The 20,126-nt window shown below is 40.8% G+C and overlaps 1 protein-coding gene across 1 annotated transcript in view; it reads right to left on the bottom strand.

Moving 5' to 3' along the window:
• Nucleotides 1-408: 408 nt before the first annotated feature.
• Nucleotides 409-20,126, bottom strand: part of atp2b4 (ATPase plasma membrane Ca2+ transporting 4) — a 122,267-nt gene continuing 102,549 nt past the window's right edge. Inside the window, exons 20-21 of the mRNA XM_080425215.1 lie at nt 18,816-19,001; nt 409-8,012 (exon numbers count right to left, since the gene is read on the bottom strand). Coding sequence (XP_080281341.1) covers nt 7,767-8,012; nt 18,816-19,001 — 432 coding nt within the window. The 3' untranslated portion in view covers nt 409-7,766. The remainder of the gene's footprint in view (nt 8,013-18,815; nt 19,002-20,126) is intronic.

The following is a 20,126-nucleotide window of genomic DNA, read 5'->3' as shown; positions in this document are numbered from 1 at the left end:
TACCTCAAACAGGTCCTGTGGCTATATAAATGTTTCACGCCCACTGGGTACGATTTTGCCAGCAGATTAGACATTTTCTGTTGTCTTGACATGATCTGTCCACACGGTGGCGATGCTGGACCATCTATCAGCTAATAATGAAGACATGGAAAACTGCCCTCACCACTTGGTTGTGAATGTGGAAAGAAAAGCTAACAGGCCTATAGAAAGATTTGAGAACTTGACTTGAAATAATTGTAATGTAACTTGGGGAATGACAGAAATAAGTTTAATGTTAAGCAATGTGTAAAATCTGAGTCGTATAAGATTGATTGGGTCTACACATGGACAAAGTATATGAATTGTTACATCCCGACCACCAATTCTTATAAACTTGACAAAAAGAATGATCACGAACCATGGCAACCATGTATTTCAAATCCCAATGGCTTTATTTTATATAGATCTTGTATATATTTATATATGTATATATATTTATATATATATATATAATAACTTTGACCTCAATTGCTTGATTTCCATTTTTTGTTCTGTATAAGTTCAAACGACAGGACATTAAGACCAAGGCATTCCACATGATCATATCTTACAAAAAACTAAAGTAAAGAAAATGCCAGTATGCACGCAGGCCGTGCACACACATACATACAAACATACAATGGTGCACGTGGGTTGTGGTTCTGTTAGTAGAAATAAAATAAAAAAATTAAATGGAGTAAGACCAGCATCCACTGAAACAGAGACAAGCACACAGAGCATGTGAGTGTTGGAGAGCATCAGAGGGACAGAAATAAAGAGAAATGAAAAGAACTGTAATCTAATTGGATAATTCTGTTGCATAGTTTGAAGCAAACAGGGACAATGTTCGAGGATAATGCATCAAATGTACAGAGGAGGTGCTGCAGACAGGAGAGGACTGAAGCTTGAAAGTAGGGTGTGTGTGCATTCGTGCACTAGAGAGAGAGAAAGAGAGGCCTCACTTATGCTTCGTCACATGACGAAGCATGAATTAAGCAAGAGAGACAGGTAGAAAAACAGACAGAAGGTAACCGAGTGCAGGGAGACACACACTGAGGAAGACCGCCTCACGGGGCAGGGGGAGGGGCTTGGTGCTAGCAACAAGACCTCAGCCAAAACATTTACATTTCATATTTACTCAGTGATGTTACTGTAGCTTGAAATACTTGCAGTGAGCATTCAGCTAGAGGTTTGGTGTCTTGCTCAAGGACACATTGACAGGGTGACACAGTGGGGACTGAACCTGGGACCTTTAAGGGGATAGTCACTAAATCACTAAACCACCAGACCATTCTCCAAAATGGAATTATCCATCCTGACACAACCAGAAAGTTTTTTTTTGTTTGTTTTAGCTTACCTGCTATCAAGCAAGCTCTGCTGCACATAAAAACCGTCTCTTTAAATTGGGAAAAATGAAACCCACTTGCACACTCATATACAGCACACTGACACACACACGAAAATAAATGTCTATTCTGGCTGACAAATGACATTGTCTTTGAGGAAGCTTTTGTCTTTGATGTGCCAATCAAGTCACCATGTCCTGACAGCCAGAATGCACTCTACAGAATGTGTGATGACACGTCAATATTCATTTTCACACTAATGCAATTATGATGGCCTGTCAGCATGAATCACATGAATCTCGACAATGCTCCCACCATGTCAGAAAATGACCACTCCTCTCCATACCCCGAGACAAACACAAACTCAAAAGTTCAGACATGACAAGGATTGCTTTTCACAGGCAGCTGTAGTCTTTGACAATGTAAAATAAACAGCCTTTTGTTGTGAAAGCTGTAGCTACCAAAAAAAGCTACCTTTGGGGGCTAAATGCAAAGGAACAAGAGATGAGTCCTCTTAACAATCACAGCAAAGCTCAATACTGGTACCATTCTAATAAGTATCACTTACCAAAAATACCAAATTTGTATTAAATAATTATAAGATAAGAAAACAATTCAGTGCTCTGCATGACATGTGATTCAAACCAAAAGCCCTCCACTTTCCAGCACCAGAGAACCAGGCAGTAAAGTCCAGTATAGTCCAGACCAGACGTCTGAAAGGGATCTGAATCAAGTGGCAGAAGGAACATTACAACTAAAGTTGTGTTAATACCAAGAGGTTAAAACATAACAAAGTGAAGAAACTCTCTTCCTCTGTCTTAGTGGCAGTACAATAGGAAATAAACCTATTATTTTTGGTCCTATTCAATTTCAGAAAGCCCTATGCCAAGTTAGTGGTTAGCAAGCACAGTAAAGCCTCATTCATGCTTCAGCACACAATGCTGTGGCTTGCTCAAAAGAACTCATTTTCAGCAAGCAGCACCATTGTGCATTGAAGTAGACTATAAATTAGGCTTAAGGTCCTAGTATCACAGTATCTCAGAGTGGACAGAGGAAAGGAAAAGCAATATGGGCTATTGATCTGCTCAACTGTGTGTGTTTGCTTTTTTTCCCCCCTCCTCTAGCCCATAGCCCTTGATGATCACACTTACACACATAGCATGTTCACACATGTACACGTGTGCACATGCACATACAGCTCTGGTTATCAGAGTGTGCTTGGGCTGATGGTGCAGGATTAAAGACGGTGACATCACGATGCAGTGTAAACATTCACAGGTTAGGATTAGGCAGCTCCCATTAGAGAACTAAGAAAATAAGTATAAAGTGTTAACATTTAATTACCGATGGCTGGCCATCAATGTGGTGCAGAGAGTACAGAACCTGCCAGAACCTTTGAGCAAGAAGTTAATACATAAAAAAGTTAAGGGAAATGCTCTAACTAACAAATAGATTACCAACAGAGACCAATAAACTAGAACAGAGTAGTCCTCCCATACCTCAAGGCGTTCAGGGCTGAACTCACTAAAGCCTGGTAGCACTTAGGTCATTAATGATGCATTGTGGGTCAATGGGACAAAAATGGCCTTAATGCTAAAAGACTCAGGAGACCCCACTCAAGTCTTTCAGTTCACAGGAATTTGACAAACTTGAAGACCATGTCATTACGTTGTTGTCGTAGCTTATGTTCATCCATACAGAACTAGTGACTTTGCTATGCACCTCTTTGAATTTGGTCACTGTCAGTCACATCAATGCAGGTATTCAACAAGCCATAAGCCAACAGATAAGATAATCTGACTAAAGGAGGCAGGTGGAGAGAAAAATAAGGACAATGGGGCGACTGATGAGTGTGACAAGTGTGAATCCAAACAGGGTGGCTTTTCCATGGCGATATTGAATAAGCGAACGGCTCAGTGTCATCAATTATAATGGTGGTCTCACTTGACAAATAATGGGAGACGGTGGCATTCACTGAAATGCTAGTAAAATTGTTTGTGGGGAATAGAGATGCAACACACACACACACACACACACACACACACACACAGTGTGGTTAGTTTGGTTGACTCAACAGTAAACAGAGTAAGTGAATGTGTGATTTATAATGGTTAGTTGTTGCCTGTTGAATGAAATGCAGAACATCCAACAAAGTCTGGTGGTAAACCCTTAAAACTAGGACATCACCATTTTCAAGCTGCTCGTCTACTTCATTGTGATTCATTTTATACCCCATCTCATTTTCACAATCCTCAGTGTGTGTTTCTCCTCACAGAATGTGTGTTTGTGTGCGTAAGTCTGCATGTACAGTATATGCATGTAATGCTGGTGTGTGTCATGTGTGTATGCAAGTTTCATTCCGGAAACAAGTAAATGTCCTGTGATGTCTCATTCCATACTAAAACATGCAGAACATTGAACACATATACTGAACATTTAGCTTTTTTTTATCCAAATGCAGTCTTTTTCTGTTTTTTATACAGTGGCTTTAGGCTACACAGAACACGACGGTATCAATCGCACCAGGTTGGACATATTGCTTTAAAAACCACCAAATTTTGTATATAGGTCATGCATGCCACATAGATATTATGTCTATACAAAAATAACACCAGTGCCTATTGTATTATATCAATGAAAGAAATATATTTTACTGTCTTTCGCAATTAAATACAATTGAGAATGTATTAAAACACAAAGAAAACAGGTTTGGATATATATTCTTTACATATACCCATGTGTAAAATAAGTGGTTATATATTCTCCAACTGTGATATTCCAGTTCTTTTAAAACAATTTTTATTCATTTACAACTGATGTTAGGGTTATCCAAGGAATTTCCCAATATTAAATGAAGGAAAGCTATTCTAAGAAAGGCAATGCTTTTAAGAAGAAGCAATGCAGTTAAATTTAAACAATTATTGCACATCCAAGCATGTTCCTTTTCCATACATTAGTCGTAACTGAGGCCTGTGCAATTTATTGTCTGACAGATTTAAAAAAATAAAAAAAAGTAAAACAAAACAAAACAAAAAAGCCTTTTACATGGCTTCTCCAGTGAAAAATAAAGACAAATAGACATTACTTTGCCTGGACCTTCTGGGCATTGTGATTTTCTTTTAGTCTTCTCTTGCTTGTTTTTTTATGATACAAACGAGTGTTTTTTTTAAAAGTATTTGGGCAGTACACTTGCAGTGGGACATGAGGGCAACCACCCAACTAAAGATCACCACAGCACAACCAAAGGACGACGCACATGCAACACAAGAGGGAAATGGACAGGGGGCGCTACACATGACAATATCCATTCAACTTGTGCAAAAATCAAAGGATAAATGCAAACGCTTGTACTAAATAAAGACTTTGGCTGAACTTTTTAAAGCTTTGCTGGATGATCGTTGGCTGATTGCCCCCTTCCTTCTATAATGACACCCGCAGAGTTTGCAGTTACCCTTCATATTTCCTATAATATGGCATTATTTACATCATACTAAATGGAGAAGCACGGTTTCTTCTAGAAAGATAGAAAGACAAAACCATAGCAATTCAATAATTCCATACAGTTACATGTAATGTTTTATACTGTGTCAGTTGTATCCATTAGGTTTTCATTTCCCACGAATCCCCATTGGAGTTTGGTAAATTGCGAAATCCTACTGCATGTAGTGTCTCCTAAGACTTTAGATAAAGTGGTCATGTTTGCGTAAAAGGGCCGTGGTAAGACTAGATTGCTGAGAGTTATATTTCGAATTGCATTGGCCAACAGTAAGTAAACAAGTCATTTTGGGTTTTCTTAGCCCTAGCCTCAAATCACCAAGAAGACAAACGTGGCATATACTGTATATAGAGAGCTGTAAAAAGACATACTCCACGGCTAAGATTCATCTCATTCATGTACTGTTACTGTCACCAAAACTCTTCAGCCTATACATATATATATTCATATATCTCCAAAATATTAAAAAGTACTAAATATAAAAATACAGAATCGTAAAAAATGAGCAAAACATTGAGTTTTATATGAAAACCATGCAAGAAAGATTTCCCCATTTACTGTAGTTATATAGAACTAGGAGACTCACGAAAAGCGAGGCAATGGAACGAGGAGGAAGCGCAAGGGAGGGACAGGAGGCTCATCTGGAGAGAAGCGCAGTATCAGGCTGTCACCTACATGGTTTTCTTTTTTAATGTAAACATCGTAGAAGGTCCTTTAAAACTTAGTTCGGCAGTGACAAATTTTTCCTTTTTTTTTTTCAGTTACCCCTTCACTTTTTGGTCATGTGAGGTGTTAAAGGGGAGGGGGTAGGGGGCATTGGAGTGAGAAAATCAACTCTAACAATGGGATACAAAACAATACAGGCAAACCTAGAAAATATGGCTCTGTGTTACGTAGAAAAAAGCTTATCCGGGGAGAGAAAGAACCTAGTTATGACAAAGAAGGTTGAAATATGGCAGTAGTAGTAGTACATTACTTGTATCCGATAACGCGTGCTAGCATGATTGCAGCACATAACGACATACCAGACCAGTTAGCTCATTGACGTGTGCCTGCTTGTGATAACTAGGGTTGATTTCTTGTTCCTTTCAAACGGTAATCTGGAGTGGGGCCTGGAGATGTGGCCCTGGTAATAACAGGACAGAGGGGAGAGCAGGAAAGGAGAGACAGGCAGGGATACATATTGGATTTAGATCTAGGATGCTGATTGTTATCCCCGCAGCCTGGGTGCGATCAATATGTCCCTCGTGTCACTGGCCACGGCCAACACAGTGAAGTTCAATAACAATCCACCCTCACACAGAAGCTACTAACAGGGGTGAGCTGAGATGCTTTTTGCCGAGAGTGGAACGCGATCCCTACTCTGTTTTTAGTTTTTTTTTTTGGTCGTACAAATGCAAATCATTAGTTTTTTTCCTCTCATAATGGAGTAACAAGCTAAATAAAACAAAAACAAATAGGACTAATACCAATATTTTTCTTGTACACAGGTAGATGCCCTAACCCTCACAAAATTTGTCCCATATAATCCATATCCCCATGCCACTCAACAGTCAACACAGATGAAACATAACATGCATACTACTGGAGGGGCATACTGTTCATTGTAAAAATAAATAGCACTCCTCTTCATTCAGAATGTAATTCTTAACTCCAAATTGAGGCAGTATGGTAAGCGGTCAATTTTGCTTGGGAGGGGCTAGAGAGAACCAGAACCCTTATTGGATGAGATGAGGTCGTATATTGTCTTGCTATGACTACTAAAAGAATGCGAGCCTTCCGTCGTGGGGCGGCAATTTTGAATTCTCTTCTCGAGTATGACACATTCAAAATGAGCAAAAGAAGCTAAAAATCTTTAGTGCTGTCCTTTCACAAACAAAACAAAATTATAATATCAACCCGTAGGGACAATTTTTTACATTTAAAACCTTCATGACTTTGGAGTTTGTAGTGTACCACAACCAGTTAAGACATTGTATTTAGTGCTGGATCAGCCACTGGTACACATTCCTTTACACTTAATTTATACTTAGTTGTGCACCAGCAGCTCATACAAAAATAGCCGATCTACAAACTCACAACTTGTTGCAACGTGATGTTGTGAGCTTGTTGATCTGCTATTTCCGGTGCAAAGCGAGACATGATGCACAACCAAGTATAACTCTGGCTTTAGAAGACTGGAAAAGAACTATGTACATTGGAAAAGCAACTTAAGAAAAGACACAAAACCAAATACCGTCAATGGTTACATTTTTGTCTTTTTTTACAATTGGAACTTCTAATCATCAAACCAGCATAGAAGAGCAAAAAGCATATGTACACTGGAATTAGTGTGCTCTCTATAAAGTTCCGTGTAATTTCAGAGCATTATACAGGACTGGAGCAAATACAGAACAAACAAACATAACATGCTGCTTCTCAGTCCAGGGCAGAAGTTCCAACTGGATGAAACAAAACAAAAAACTAAGATTACAACAAAAGTAAAATTGTAGAAAAAAAAAAACATTAGTGGGCAGGACAGGCGATGGTCTTTAAAACGTGGATGTAGGCTGCTGACCCCAGCCATTCGGGAATTAAAGGGAAAGGGGCTGCGATGTGATTGGACAGGTACGCATGCCAGCGCCAAAGTCAGAGCGACCGAAAACAGAACGCGGTTTAGACAACTTAGTTAGCATAGTTGGCCATAACAATGACAGAGAACAGAGAGGATGGAGAAGAGTCTTTGGAAAAAATGAGGAAGATGATGAGAGAGATGTAGAGGGCCATACAAGTGGGAGTTATAGTATGAGCTTTGCCAATTGCCTTCCTGTGATGGTGGAGGCAGTCAGGCCGGCAGGAAGAGAGGTGATAAGATTCAGAAAAAAAGGATGATGTAGATGGTAAGGAGCAGGAGGGAGAGGAGGAGGTCAAATGGAGGACTCCTCGCTGGGAATGGAGGTGGCAGACGGCTCCCCTGCTCCTCCAGCGGTGGAAGAGCTGGGGATGGTCTCGATCTCGTCACCCGTCTCTTCGATGGAGGGGGTGCGGGCCTCCTCCTCGGAAAGGGGCACAAACTCGGGGTGGGCCGCACAGAAGTTGTGGATGGAGTTCTGGGATTTTGGGTTCTCTATCCCCTCGTAAAGGGAGCTACGGAAAGCATTCACCACTTTAATCTGAGAGACGGAGAAGAGAGAGAGAGAGAGAGAATAAGAAAAGAAAAGGGAGTCGGAGAAAAATGTGACAAATGTTAGCATGACCACCACACTGGTACGTCCTCCATTTCGTATGACAGTATGATGGTTTGAGGCAGGCATGTAGGGGCTCAGGCATGATTCGCTTCCTGAGAGGGACACAATATGGTCACTGTGTGGGGAAAATGGAGTGGTTGGGTCGACTGGGAGGAAATCAATTTTGGAAATGCATAAAAGAGAAAAAAAAAGAAAAAACATATGGTGGGCCGATGAAGAAGCTGCAAAAGAAAACATGAACATTGACACAAAGTACACTGAATGGAAGACGACAGGAGGGCCGGAAAGGAGCGAACAACAGGAACACTGCAAAACACAAACCAAAACATTAACATAATGGTAAAAAACACAAGGTCAGATGCAGGTATGTGAAGACCATGGGAATACAATGAAAATATAAACACCAAACTGCAAACCAAAAAAATAATACTACTGATGGAGTGACAAAACGATGTGCCTGTATACAGACAGGAAACTACAGCACACTGCATAACAGACACACAAACCAATTTAAAAGCTACACACACACACACACACACACACACACAAGCTGGCACCATATGAATGGAATGGCGCAGATGCAGAGAGAGGGGTGAATTTGTGGGTGTTTGGTTTGTGAGTGGCTGCGTGCCAGGCTGGTGGGGATTCAATTTGGATGCGATGGTCAAAGGAGAAAAGTGCTTTTTTGTTTTTGTTTCCTTGAGGCATTTTAGTTTTATTGAATAAAATATATATGTTTAATGCATTAAAACCACTTAAACTAATATAATATATATAATAATATATATTTGTGCTAGTTGACAGCATATTTAATGCATTAAAACCACTTAAACTAATATAATATATATAATAATATATATTTGTGCTAGTTGACAGCATGTTTAATGCATTAAAACCACTTAAACTAATATAATATATATAATAATATATATTTGTGCTAGTTGACAGCATGTTAAATGCATTAAAACCACTTAAACTAATATAATAATATAATAATATATATATATCTGCTGTCGGGCAGAAACCAGCTAACTCCAAAATGTTCATCTTTCAGGAAATTATTATTATTAATTTTTTTAAAAGGAGGTTTTGTTCATCCTTGATAAGAACAGCTGAATGGACCCCAAGCTCACAATGAGGTTGGAGGTCAAAAGGGGGTGGAGCCTGGCGTCAGCAAAACCAGCTAACTCCCTTTGGTGGTTAGGTGGTTTAGCAGAAAGTTTGAGGATCCAATGGGTGGCTGGTTTTGTCAGAAGCGCTTTTAATACTTTTCATTGGTTCAATATTTGTTTTACCAACACTCAGACGTAAAGGGTGTTCAATAGCACTGATTCATGGAAAAAAATGCAAAAGCATTAAAATGGAGTTGATTTCTGCCCGACAACAACGAGTATGTTTGTGCTAGTTGACAGCATGTTTAATGCATTAAAACCACTTAAAACTCCATACTTCATTGACCGTGGTCTCCCAAGGGTCTATACTTGGTCTCATCCTTTTTTTAAATAAATCTCCTTGCCGAAAACAGCCGATCTACAAGCTCACGACATAACACCTTGTAGTTCAGCTTTTTTGCCGAATGTTCAACAATTATCGCGAAATGTTCCCCTATTATATGCAAAGAACAGGGATGCTAGGGTTAAAGGGACACTATGATGCTACTGATGTGCATTTCACGTGGATCCAAGTGGTTAACCTCATTTTTCTGAAGTCAAGAGCACTATTTTGTGGCAAACACAGCTAAAAAGGACAATGTCGCAGCCACTGATGTTAGTGACTAAAAAACAGGAAGTAAGGGTTGTAGTTTTCCCATTCACAGATTTTACCCTTGTGACATCACTGGGTTAACTTCTCAGTGGGGCTGCAACAATCGATTACTTTCTTAGCGATCATTCTACTGGGTTCCTTTTTTCATTACCGTAATCGAATAATCAAGAAGCGCATTTTTTTAAATATATATATTTTTACATTTTTTATATATCAACGAAATGATTAACCACACACACAATGGTGTCATGCTAAATTAATTGTTAAAAAAGCAATCGCAGTGCAATACATTGTGAGCTTGTACAGTAGATCTAATGGTGATAGTGATAGTGTCCCCTTACACAGATCCCTACGACCCCCATGAGGACATAATGACCTACAAACCCCATTACAGAGGAATGACCTATGACCCCCATACAGACCTATGACAATACGTCAAACTCAATGTGAGACCCTTAAAAAAACCTGCTGTAGGTCCACATCTTGGAACAACAGTACAGTTAGGATCTGGGTTAGAAATCTCCAGGGAGGGTGACCAGCTACTTTACATCTGGAAATCAATACAGTATCCACAAACACACACGCACAGACGCATGCACACAGTCATAAATGAATGCTAAAACTTTATCTATACTTCGTTGTACGACGGTGTCGCGCACCAATAGCCGAACTGTAATCTCACACAGCGTCAGAGTCACATCCAAGAGAAATGGAGGGTTGGAAGGAGGAAGATGACACTTCTTGTGAAGATGAAGCGACAAAGAAGAGAAGAGAAGAGATGAGAGAGGGATTTTTGTGAGCAATACATCTGACAAATGGAAAGAAAGACAAGTGATATGCGGTGCTTGTGTACCACACGTGCCTAAGAATAGGAGACAAAAGGATAAAGATAGATAGTGCCATGAAAAAGTGCTGTCTGTGTCTGATTTTCTACTTTTCTCCTTTCGTTTTGATCAAAGGGTCCATGAGTGAACAAACACAAATTTGAATATCTATTTATGAAACAGTGTTATGCTATTCCTAAATGTCCCAGCGTTACGGCTTCCTTAACTAACTTAACCACTTACACTATCTATATACTTCATTGACTGGGGTCCTAAAGGGGTCTATACTTGGTCCCCTCCTCTTGTCCTTCTACACCATGTCTCTTCACCGAATATAGCCGATCTACATGAGACTGTAGATCTGGTATTTTTGGTGAATGTTCGCCTACTGACAAGCCTAAGCCCAATTCATACTTTGTCGCACGGCGGTGCTGTGCATTGAAAATAGTCAACCTACAAGTTCAGAACGTGTCACTTCTGCGACGCGTTGTGGGCTTGAAGGTTTGCTATTTTCGTTGCACAACACTGTCGTGGGACAGAGCATAAATTAGGCATTAGGCTTGGTTAAAGCAGCTTAACAGTGAACTCACATTTGCAGGATCGTACCTCAGAGGTACCGTATAAAGCGCTGTTCACAACAAGCAGGACAACCACCATTACTATAACGATAACTAAGTGAGTGTCCACACTGAAGAACGACAAAGGAGAGAGGGGGAGAGAGAGATATCTCCACCTCCGTGGTGCTGAAAGACGGTGCTGAAAGACGCATGCAATAGGATATATGGATAATCTGACTCTGATTATTAATTATAAGGAGGTGAGATTGATGTAGCCTACCTGAGGTAATGCCAGCTAGCCTACCAGCTAGTGTTCCTATTCATAATAGTCGCCTCATCTCTGTTAATAACACAACTTTCCGAGGGTGAGTGAGACCGAATGTATCCCAGATGTCCTTTTGATGGACTTCGATTGGCTCAATGTCAGGTCGATGTTTCTATCGTTCATAAATTTGCTCTGAAATTGATCCAAATGATATTGTTTATGACTATCGTTGTCATTCTTGCCGTGGTGCGGACTCTGCCATCCACTTGACATATTTATAGTTATCGTTATAGTTATCGTGCTTGATGTGTTTTTGTTTGTGTTCGTTTTTTTGGGTCATCAGCAAATAATATTCTCCAAATTACAGATTGATGACCTGATACTCTCACATAGAAATCCTCTGATGCAGATGGCATACTCTGGGCAAGTTGCCCAGATCCCGATTAAACAAAACAAAAAACGTGACACTGTTGCCACCATGTGTGACTGCTGGCATGAGCTTCATTCCATGGGAATGCAAGTGTTTGGTTTTTGCCAGACATAATGGGGCCTGTGTCGGCCAAAACATTTCCACTTTTGACTCGTTGGGTCTGCAGAAAAATCATTACGCGACTCCTGCATGTTTGATTACCTTGCAGCACATTAACCCATTAAAACCGGGAACGCATCTGGGTAACCACTTAAACCACTATTTTATACTTTGGCTATTTTTGAAAAATTTTGAAAGATTTAGAGGACATTTTGTAGAATCAGAACCTCAGGCCTTAATGGGTTAAACAAAATGAGAAAAAACCTAGGTGTCATTCACCCCCCCCCCCCCCATAGCGTTCCATATAAACTGTGCAAAATTCAAACAGCAGGACAGTACTTTTTCACAGCATTATAGATAGACTTGCTAACATATACAGTATAGTGTAGCCTCTACTAATGAATGAATGAATAGAATGACATTCTGGACAGAGCACCTCATTCCACACTCAGTTCAGTGACTCACGTGCACAGACACACACACACACACACACACACACACACACACACACACACACACACACACTTAAACATCACCGCTACACAGGGACTGGTAAATGGCAGGGAGTATAATGATCCACAGTATATGAACCGTTACGTTTTTCATATTGTTCCTATAAGCTGAAGCTGTGTATTTTATGATGTATAACGAGCCTGGAGGAGACACGGGGCGCAGCGCATCAGGCTGGGTAAATGGGTTGTTTGATGTTAGAGAAGAGCATACACATGCAGTCACGTGCAGAACACATTCTCCTATGCAGACACACACATCATCGCTGTCAGCCAGAAACCTTGTCCTCATCTCCATATTTCAACTTGTAATGTTTTGTCACACATTATTGCTCTACTTCATTGTATGACAGCATTGCACAAAAGTTGCCGATGCAACGCATTGTGAGCTTGTAGATCTGCTATTTTTTAATAGTTAAATTGGTTCATTGGAACACAGGTTCTTTTTTTCCATTCTCTGAGAAGTAACAGTTTTGGATATATAAGGTTTCTGCCTGACACGGACAACATGCAGAAACACAATAGCAGGCAGGGCTGGTCAGAAGCCAGGGAAACGGGGGAAGAGCTGTATGGTCGGTTGGTTGGTTGGCCATTGGCCATTAACCCTCGACTTGCTCGCTAGAATGAGGAACACAGCCCCATACAGAGCATCTCTCTGAATGTTTCACCCCTCGCAAGGATTAACCCATGAAATTATCTCTCTACCCAAGCCACAGCCTCCGGGGAAAAGGCAGATAGAAAATAGGACAGGGATTCTCCCCCCCTGTATTGCGAAGCGGAAGGATTACAATCCACCCCCCCCCCCACCATTTCTTTTCTGGCAATGCTTCCTGTTATCTGTCACTGGCTAGGAAATCAGCAAGTCACAGAAGGGTTAATGCAAGCTTGTGAAAGAAGTTAAATCCCCGTATCGTGCAGAAGAGGGAGAAGTTCCGGGAGAAATGGGGAGCGAGTCTGGGATCGGAAACATTTTTGACATTTTGTGCCATGTAGGCAAGAATGATGGGAGTAAAAATAATATAAGAGAGGGCAACAAGATTTTCTAAAATGCAAAAGCGTCAACAACAGCCCAGATAAATGAAAGAGCAAGTAACAGGCTGTAATACTTAACTTATACGTCGACGATGTCACACGCTAAAAATAGCCGAACTACAAACTCATAACATGTCACACTGCAACGCGTTGCAGGCTTGTAGATTAGCTATTTTCGGTGGCGTCGGACGGCACCGTCCTATGACGAAATATAATCAGGCCTAATGTGATTGATGATGAACAATAACCAAACTGCAGAAGCAGGGAGGTGTGGGGTCCATAGAAACAAAGGGAAGGGCTTTGCTGGGGCCATTAGTCAAATCACGCAAAACATGCAGCATTCCCACTGGATGATGCAACAGGAAAACGCAAAAAGGAAAAGGTTTGGCTCAAGGCTGCGGGTCGCTCATGCCGCCAGTAAACGGCACTCACTGCCTGCAGAGGAGGAAGAGGGTGCAGCAGGGAGGGGCGTGGCTGAGTTGGAGGCGCTAAGCCCTACATGGGTGGGGCTAGACAGAGTTTTGGCCGCACCATCATGCTGGCTGACGACGGAGGGCTGGCGACGCAGGGCCCCCGGCACTGGGGCCTGGCCTGTCTGGAAGGTATACACCACATCCATCTGAAGGAAGGACACAGCCAAAGCACAGTGGTTAGAGAGCCAAGAGCTACAGAGCAGGAAGAGTGCCTAAGGCAAGGAGTTAAGAGTAGGGCTGCAACTATCGTTTATTTTTTGATTTTCGATTATTCCTATCAATACATTTTTGGATTAATCGAATAATCGAGAAGCGCTGTCGTTATAAAAGAAATGTATGACGAATTGATGTGAAAACATTCTACGTAATTCTTTATAATCGGCTAAATGGATTAGTCTGATTAACCACTTATGCCCTATTTTATACTTTGACGTATAACGCTGTCACGTAAAAATACAGAAAATAGCCAAAGAAGCAAGCTCACAACGCATCACATTACAAGACATTGTGAGCTTGTAGATCTGCTATTTTTGGTATTTGGGGGAAAAAAAAAAAGGAATAATAATGTTTACCCCAAAATAGATTTTATTATAAAAAAATGATTTTATTATAGAAATGTTTTTTTTTATAATTGATAAAATCTATTAGTTAGATTAACTGTTGCAGCCCTAGTTAAAGGGGAAATCCACCCATTTTCAATATTTAACTATGTCATTAATATAGCATAAAGGAGTTGTGTGGAAATAAGAAAAAATTAAAAAAAAAATTAACATTGCAAAAAAATTTAACATTGCAAAAAAATTAACATTGCAAATTACACTGTGATGACTCATCATGGTGTAATTTGCAATGTTAATTTTTTTGCAATGTTAAATTTTTTTGCAATGTTATTTTTTTTTTAAATTTTTTCTTATTTCCACACAACTCCTTTATGCTATATTAATGACATAGTTAAATATTGAAAATGGGTGGATTTCCCCTTTAAGAGAAGACATCGAGGAGTTAAGAGAAGATAGCTCAAGGAGTTAAAGAAGATACATCAAAGAGTTAAACATGTATATCAAAGAGTTAAAGATACATCAAAGACATAAAGAAGATATACCAAAGACCAGATACAGGGCAATACAAAGGACAGTGAGAGAATTAGTTGAAGAGGAAGGATACCACCTTGGTAGAGGGGAGAGGGCCAGGTTTGGAAGGGAGAGAGAGAGAAGGACAAAGAGTAGTGACATGAGTAGAAAAGGGAGGCGGACAGTACGACAAAGGGCAGTGACAGAAAGAAGTGGGACTGAGGGGAAAGGCCTGGAGCCAGGAAGAGTGAAGAGAAGAAAAGAAAGCGAGAGAGGGAGAAAGAGAGATAGTGTGAGTCTGTGTGAGTGAGAGTGAGAGAGAGAGAGAGAGAGAGAGACAGAGAGTCAGAGTGCTGCCATTTAAACAGGAGAAACAATAGTTATTGCAGGGAGAAAATGTGAAAATCCCAGAAAAACTGGCTACTTTGAAAAAGGAGGAGGAATGAAGGCCCTTCAAGTCGTTAATGAAAGGGCTGAAAGCACTGGAGAGAAACAGAAAAAGTGTTATTTGGAGGGTGGCTGATGATGATTTGGCAACGAAGGTCCTTGTAGCAATTATCTCCGTTTTGTGTTTGACCAGCCAGGCGTGCAAAGACATAATATATATTATAATATAAAAACACACACAGTTCTGCACACAAGGATTAGAGAAGAGACTGGGAAAGAGGGAGTAGTGGGGGGGGGGGGGGGGTAAGGGAGAAGGATAAGGACCTAATTAGCCTGCATCCTTTCATTGTCTCCCCCTCCTCTGTCCCCTCATCCACGTCTCCTCCCATCCCAGGAGGGAAAGACAGGCACAGAAACAGAAAGATGGGGGGGATTCAATCAACTGAAGTGGGGCATTACTTTTTTCAGTTGAAAATATTTTTGACTAGCAGCGCATCGCACAACACGTTTATGCACAAGCATCAATCTGGCTAAAGGGCTCCATATGAAGGCTTTCAACGATACCGACTGCAAGACAAGAAGTAGACCGCACCACAACGCAGAATCTGAACGGCGACCTTGGACGAACATCAGAGAAAAATTGTCAATCAAATCAAACATTGAGACTAGACTAGGGGAAATAGAGCAATGGCGAGGCAGAGAGCAGTGACAAAGTGTGTCTGTAAGAAGGGAAAGTAGGCAGATGTAGGAACACAAGAGAGTGAAACAGGAAAAGACAAGACAGAGAGAGGCTACATAACCAGCCAACCGGCTCCAGTCCCCTGCCGTTTAGCCAACGCAGAAGGTATGGAGATTTTTTTATGTTGAAACTAGCTTGTTAACACATCTACATTCGCGTGCACGTCGTGGCTTCTGCGGCTCTCCAAAGATCATCAAAACTAGGTGAAAAACGCTGGCAGCAGCAAAATAATCAATTAAATAATACAGGCAGTGAATGTTTTAAGAATTAAATTAAATCCTTTTTATTCCCTCTGGCCAAACTGGAGTAAAACTTCCTGCACTGATGGCAGGAAAACAAACAAACAAAGCACTTCACCCTGACCTAGTGCGGCGCGATAATTCTACAAGCTCACAACTGGGCACAAAGCAGGGATAACGGGCAGCACAGTTCATTGCTATCTTCCGACTGGCACAGTGGCCATTTTTACACCTGCTGCCCCGGTTAATAACTTGCTCCCGCGGGGGAAGTTCGGTTTCAACTCAAACGAGCTGATCGCTGCCCACAAGGGGTGCGGAGCAGTTAGGGGTTAGGCGTCTTGCTCAAGGACACTTCGACCAGTCATATTCGACACATTGCTGGCTAGGTCTGGAATCGTACCTGGGACATGGGGACTGCAGTTCCCCAGTTTAGTCTATTTAGTGCCCATGGGCTGCAAATAGGTACACACCTTAAAATGAGGGTGTGTTCTGGAGCAAACAGGGCACACAGCCATCTTAGACACAGAGTTTGCCCTTTGCGTTTAGACCAGCTTTTAGGTTTATCTCCGGTGCAGTGACAGCGCAGACATTTCCTTACTATTTAGACAGCGCATTATTGGGATTAAGATGTACCTAGGTGGTTCGCAATGCACACACACTGATTGCAATACAAGTTCCAACCCTGTCACATAACAATTTAAGTGATATGTCGCAGATCCCACAGATATAGAAAATTAGGTTGAAATAACAATTGAGTGACTATAGGGTCCTCTATCTACTAAAGGTAGGAGCCAACAAGTCACCTCCTTAACTGCATCTTCTGTATACAGCAGCAGGGCCTTTTTATAAAGATGTTTTAATTCAACTGACTGAGGGATGAAGCTGTGGCAAGCTGCCATGAGTTTTGTGAAAATAGTCGATTTACAATCAAACAAAAAACATCCCAAAACCTCCATCGTCAACCTGTGTGGTCTCTTTTGTGTCCCTAATATTCAAATGAAGCTGTAAGGAGAAGATGATTTGATGGCATTCCACCATTGTTAATGATGCGCAAGTGACACTCAATCACCTCACAGCTGGAGATTTGTTGGTGCTGTCTGGTGTATGCCTGTGTGTTTTTCCTCATGTGACACAAATAATTAAAATTGAAGTGTGAAGATGTTTGTGTGGGGAATCTGCCCCAAAAAACTATAAAAGGACATGGCTGGTAAGAAACATATTCAGTATTTCCAAACACAGAATTCAGTGACAGCAAATTCTATTTGTGTGTGTGAGCCCATGATTGTGTGTGTGTGTGTGTGTGTGTGTGTGTGTGTGTGTGTGTGTGTGTGTGTGTGTGTGTGTGTGTGTGTGTATGTGTGCGCCCGTTTTCAGTGCATCATTATTTCCCTGTGCAGCAGTGTGCTGCCAACCATGTCAACTGACGGTACAAAGTTGCATGATGGCAGCGCTTGCTGTGTTTTCTCCCTTGGAGTGTTCTGTAGCTCTTGGAGACTCTGCAGCACTATCCACCTGTTCACCCACATGGGAGCCCATCACATCTCACATCAACTGGGAAGTGAAAACTAGTTTAGAATGGACTCCAACTTATAACAAAAGAACACCTGAGGGAAAAGACTGGATTAAATATGTTTATCTTTTGCAGTGTGCAGCAATAGCTGCCCGACTAGAGCTTGCCAGTTACTGACTATATCACTACTCTAGTTTCCTCTTCTTTAAGGTGGAGGGCTGTGCAAAAACAGCAACACGGTTAAAGAGACTAGTCGGGAGTCTGAAAAAAGGCAGATCATGGCATTTTGTCCCTATAACAGTCTGCTGTCCATATTTCTGATTCTGAAAAACAAATCAAGATTAGGAAGAGATGGTTAAGAGTAAAACCAGGCATGTCTTCTTCATTGTTGTATTTCTTCTGCCTAACCTCCTACTGTATGTGCGCAGAAAGATGACAAATACATTAGTTACTCCGTTTCCCCAGCTGTCGATTCTGTGAGGGAGGGACTGTTCAGAAAATAACATATATTTTTTTATTCTACACAAAAAATCATATCATATTGTTACAAAATGATTTAACAAACGAGAATACATAAAAACCCTGATTTTGAACAGCTGGCCAAACCTCAGCCTGCATGGCCACTTCAAAACAGAACAGCAGCTTATAAGCCTGATTTATACGTAGTTGCACATGGGTGTTGTGCATCGGAAATACCAGATCTAAAAGTAATTGTACGTAGATCGTCTATTTTCATTGCTCGACGCGATGTGCAGCCAAGTATAAATCATTACATTTCTTTCAAAACTTTTAAAATACTTCCTGCATCAGTGGAGCGGTGCGAGTTGTACCTGTGTCTGGATGCGATTGAGGCCTCGGAACCAGAGGATCTGTCCCCTCCTCAGCTCCAACTCAGCTTGGTCGATCTCGTCAGCTCCTTCACCCGAATCACCCGGTGTGTGGAATTCGCTCGTGGCAGCGCCATGGCCTGCCTCCTTCAGGAACTTCAGGCGGTGTGTGGGGATGGCCGTGACCAGCTAAAGACACACACACACACACACACACAGTTATCGTATTGCTATGACAAAGCATATTGTACATGTAACTTGATTTAGTTGGTTGAATGAATGATTGAATGTTGTTTATTTTCCTACAGTTAGTCACAACAACCCACACAAAATTGTTGGACCAAAAAGATGTAGGCTGAATCCGTAGCTTATAATGCCTACATTATTATACATAAAACAGAAACAATGGCAAAACGTAGATACAAAAGAATGTGGACTTTTCACATACTAGTAATAATATTTTATGTATTATTATGAAGTTATATTTACATACTATATTATCTTTAAACATTTTCTTGAATTTATAGATTGAACTGCATATTTTAAGTCCATTCCATATTTCTATTGCCATAACCGATGTATTACATCTTGTACAGTTTGTTCTAGCTCTAGTATTTTCGAACCTAAGTGTTACCCTCAGCTCATACCGGTTTTCTCTTATTAGGAACAATTTCAGAATGCAGTATGGAAGCAAATTCTGTTGTGCTTTGTAGGCTAATAAAAATAAAAAAAATTAGCTACTATATCTAATTAAGGCTTTGAAAGAAATCAAGTTGAATGTATCCTTTTCCTATAATGTTTTGCATCACACAAATCACATCCAAACTGTGGTTCATTTGTGTCCAAATGACAGATATCTCGTATCTGCGGTCAATTCAAATGCTCAGGATCGGATGCACCTTTTCTGCACACGTGGAGTGAATAAATTGCTAAGAAGCATGCAAAATGAACTCGATCTGCACCCTCCATCTCTGAGCGGTAGAAGTACCCAGGTCTTATGCTCGATTTATATAATGTTCTACGATGGTGTAATGCTCCAAAAATAGTTGATATACAAGCTCAGCATGCGGCGGGTTGTGAGCTTTTAGGTCGGCTATTTCCAGCACGCAACACTGGTGTACGACACATTATAAATCAGGCTTTACTTTAACACAGTAGTAACTGAGTTCTGTTGCATGAGCAGGCTATTAATCAGAATTGATTGGCAAATTTAGCATGGCACTGATTCACATTACGGAATCACATTACAGTCCTCATCTTATGAGTGCTGGTGCAGATGACAACCAATGAAGTTATTATGCTAATTTGGTGTTG

The sequence above is a fragment of the Gymnoscopelus braueri genome, assembly GCF_963280865.1.
Source record: "Gymnoscopelus braueri genome assembly, chromosome: 3".
Lineage (NCBI taxonomy): Eukaryota > Metazoa > Chordata > Actinopteri > Myctophiformes > Myctophidae > Gymnoscopelus > Gymnoscopelus braueri.
This window is presented reverse-complemented; position numbering and strand designations above follow the sequence as displayed.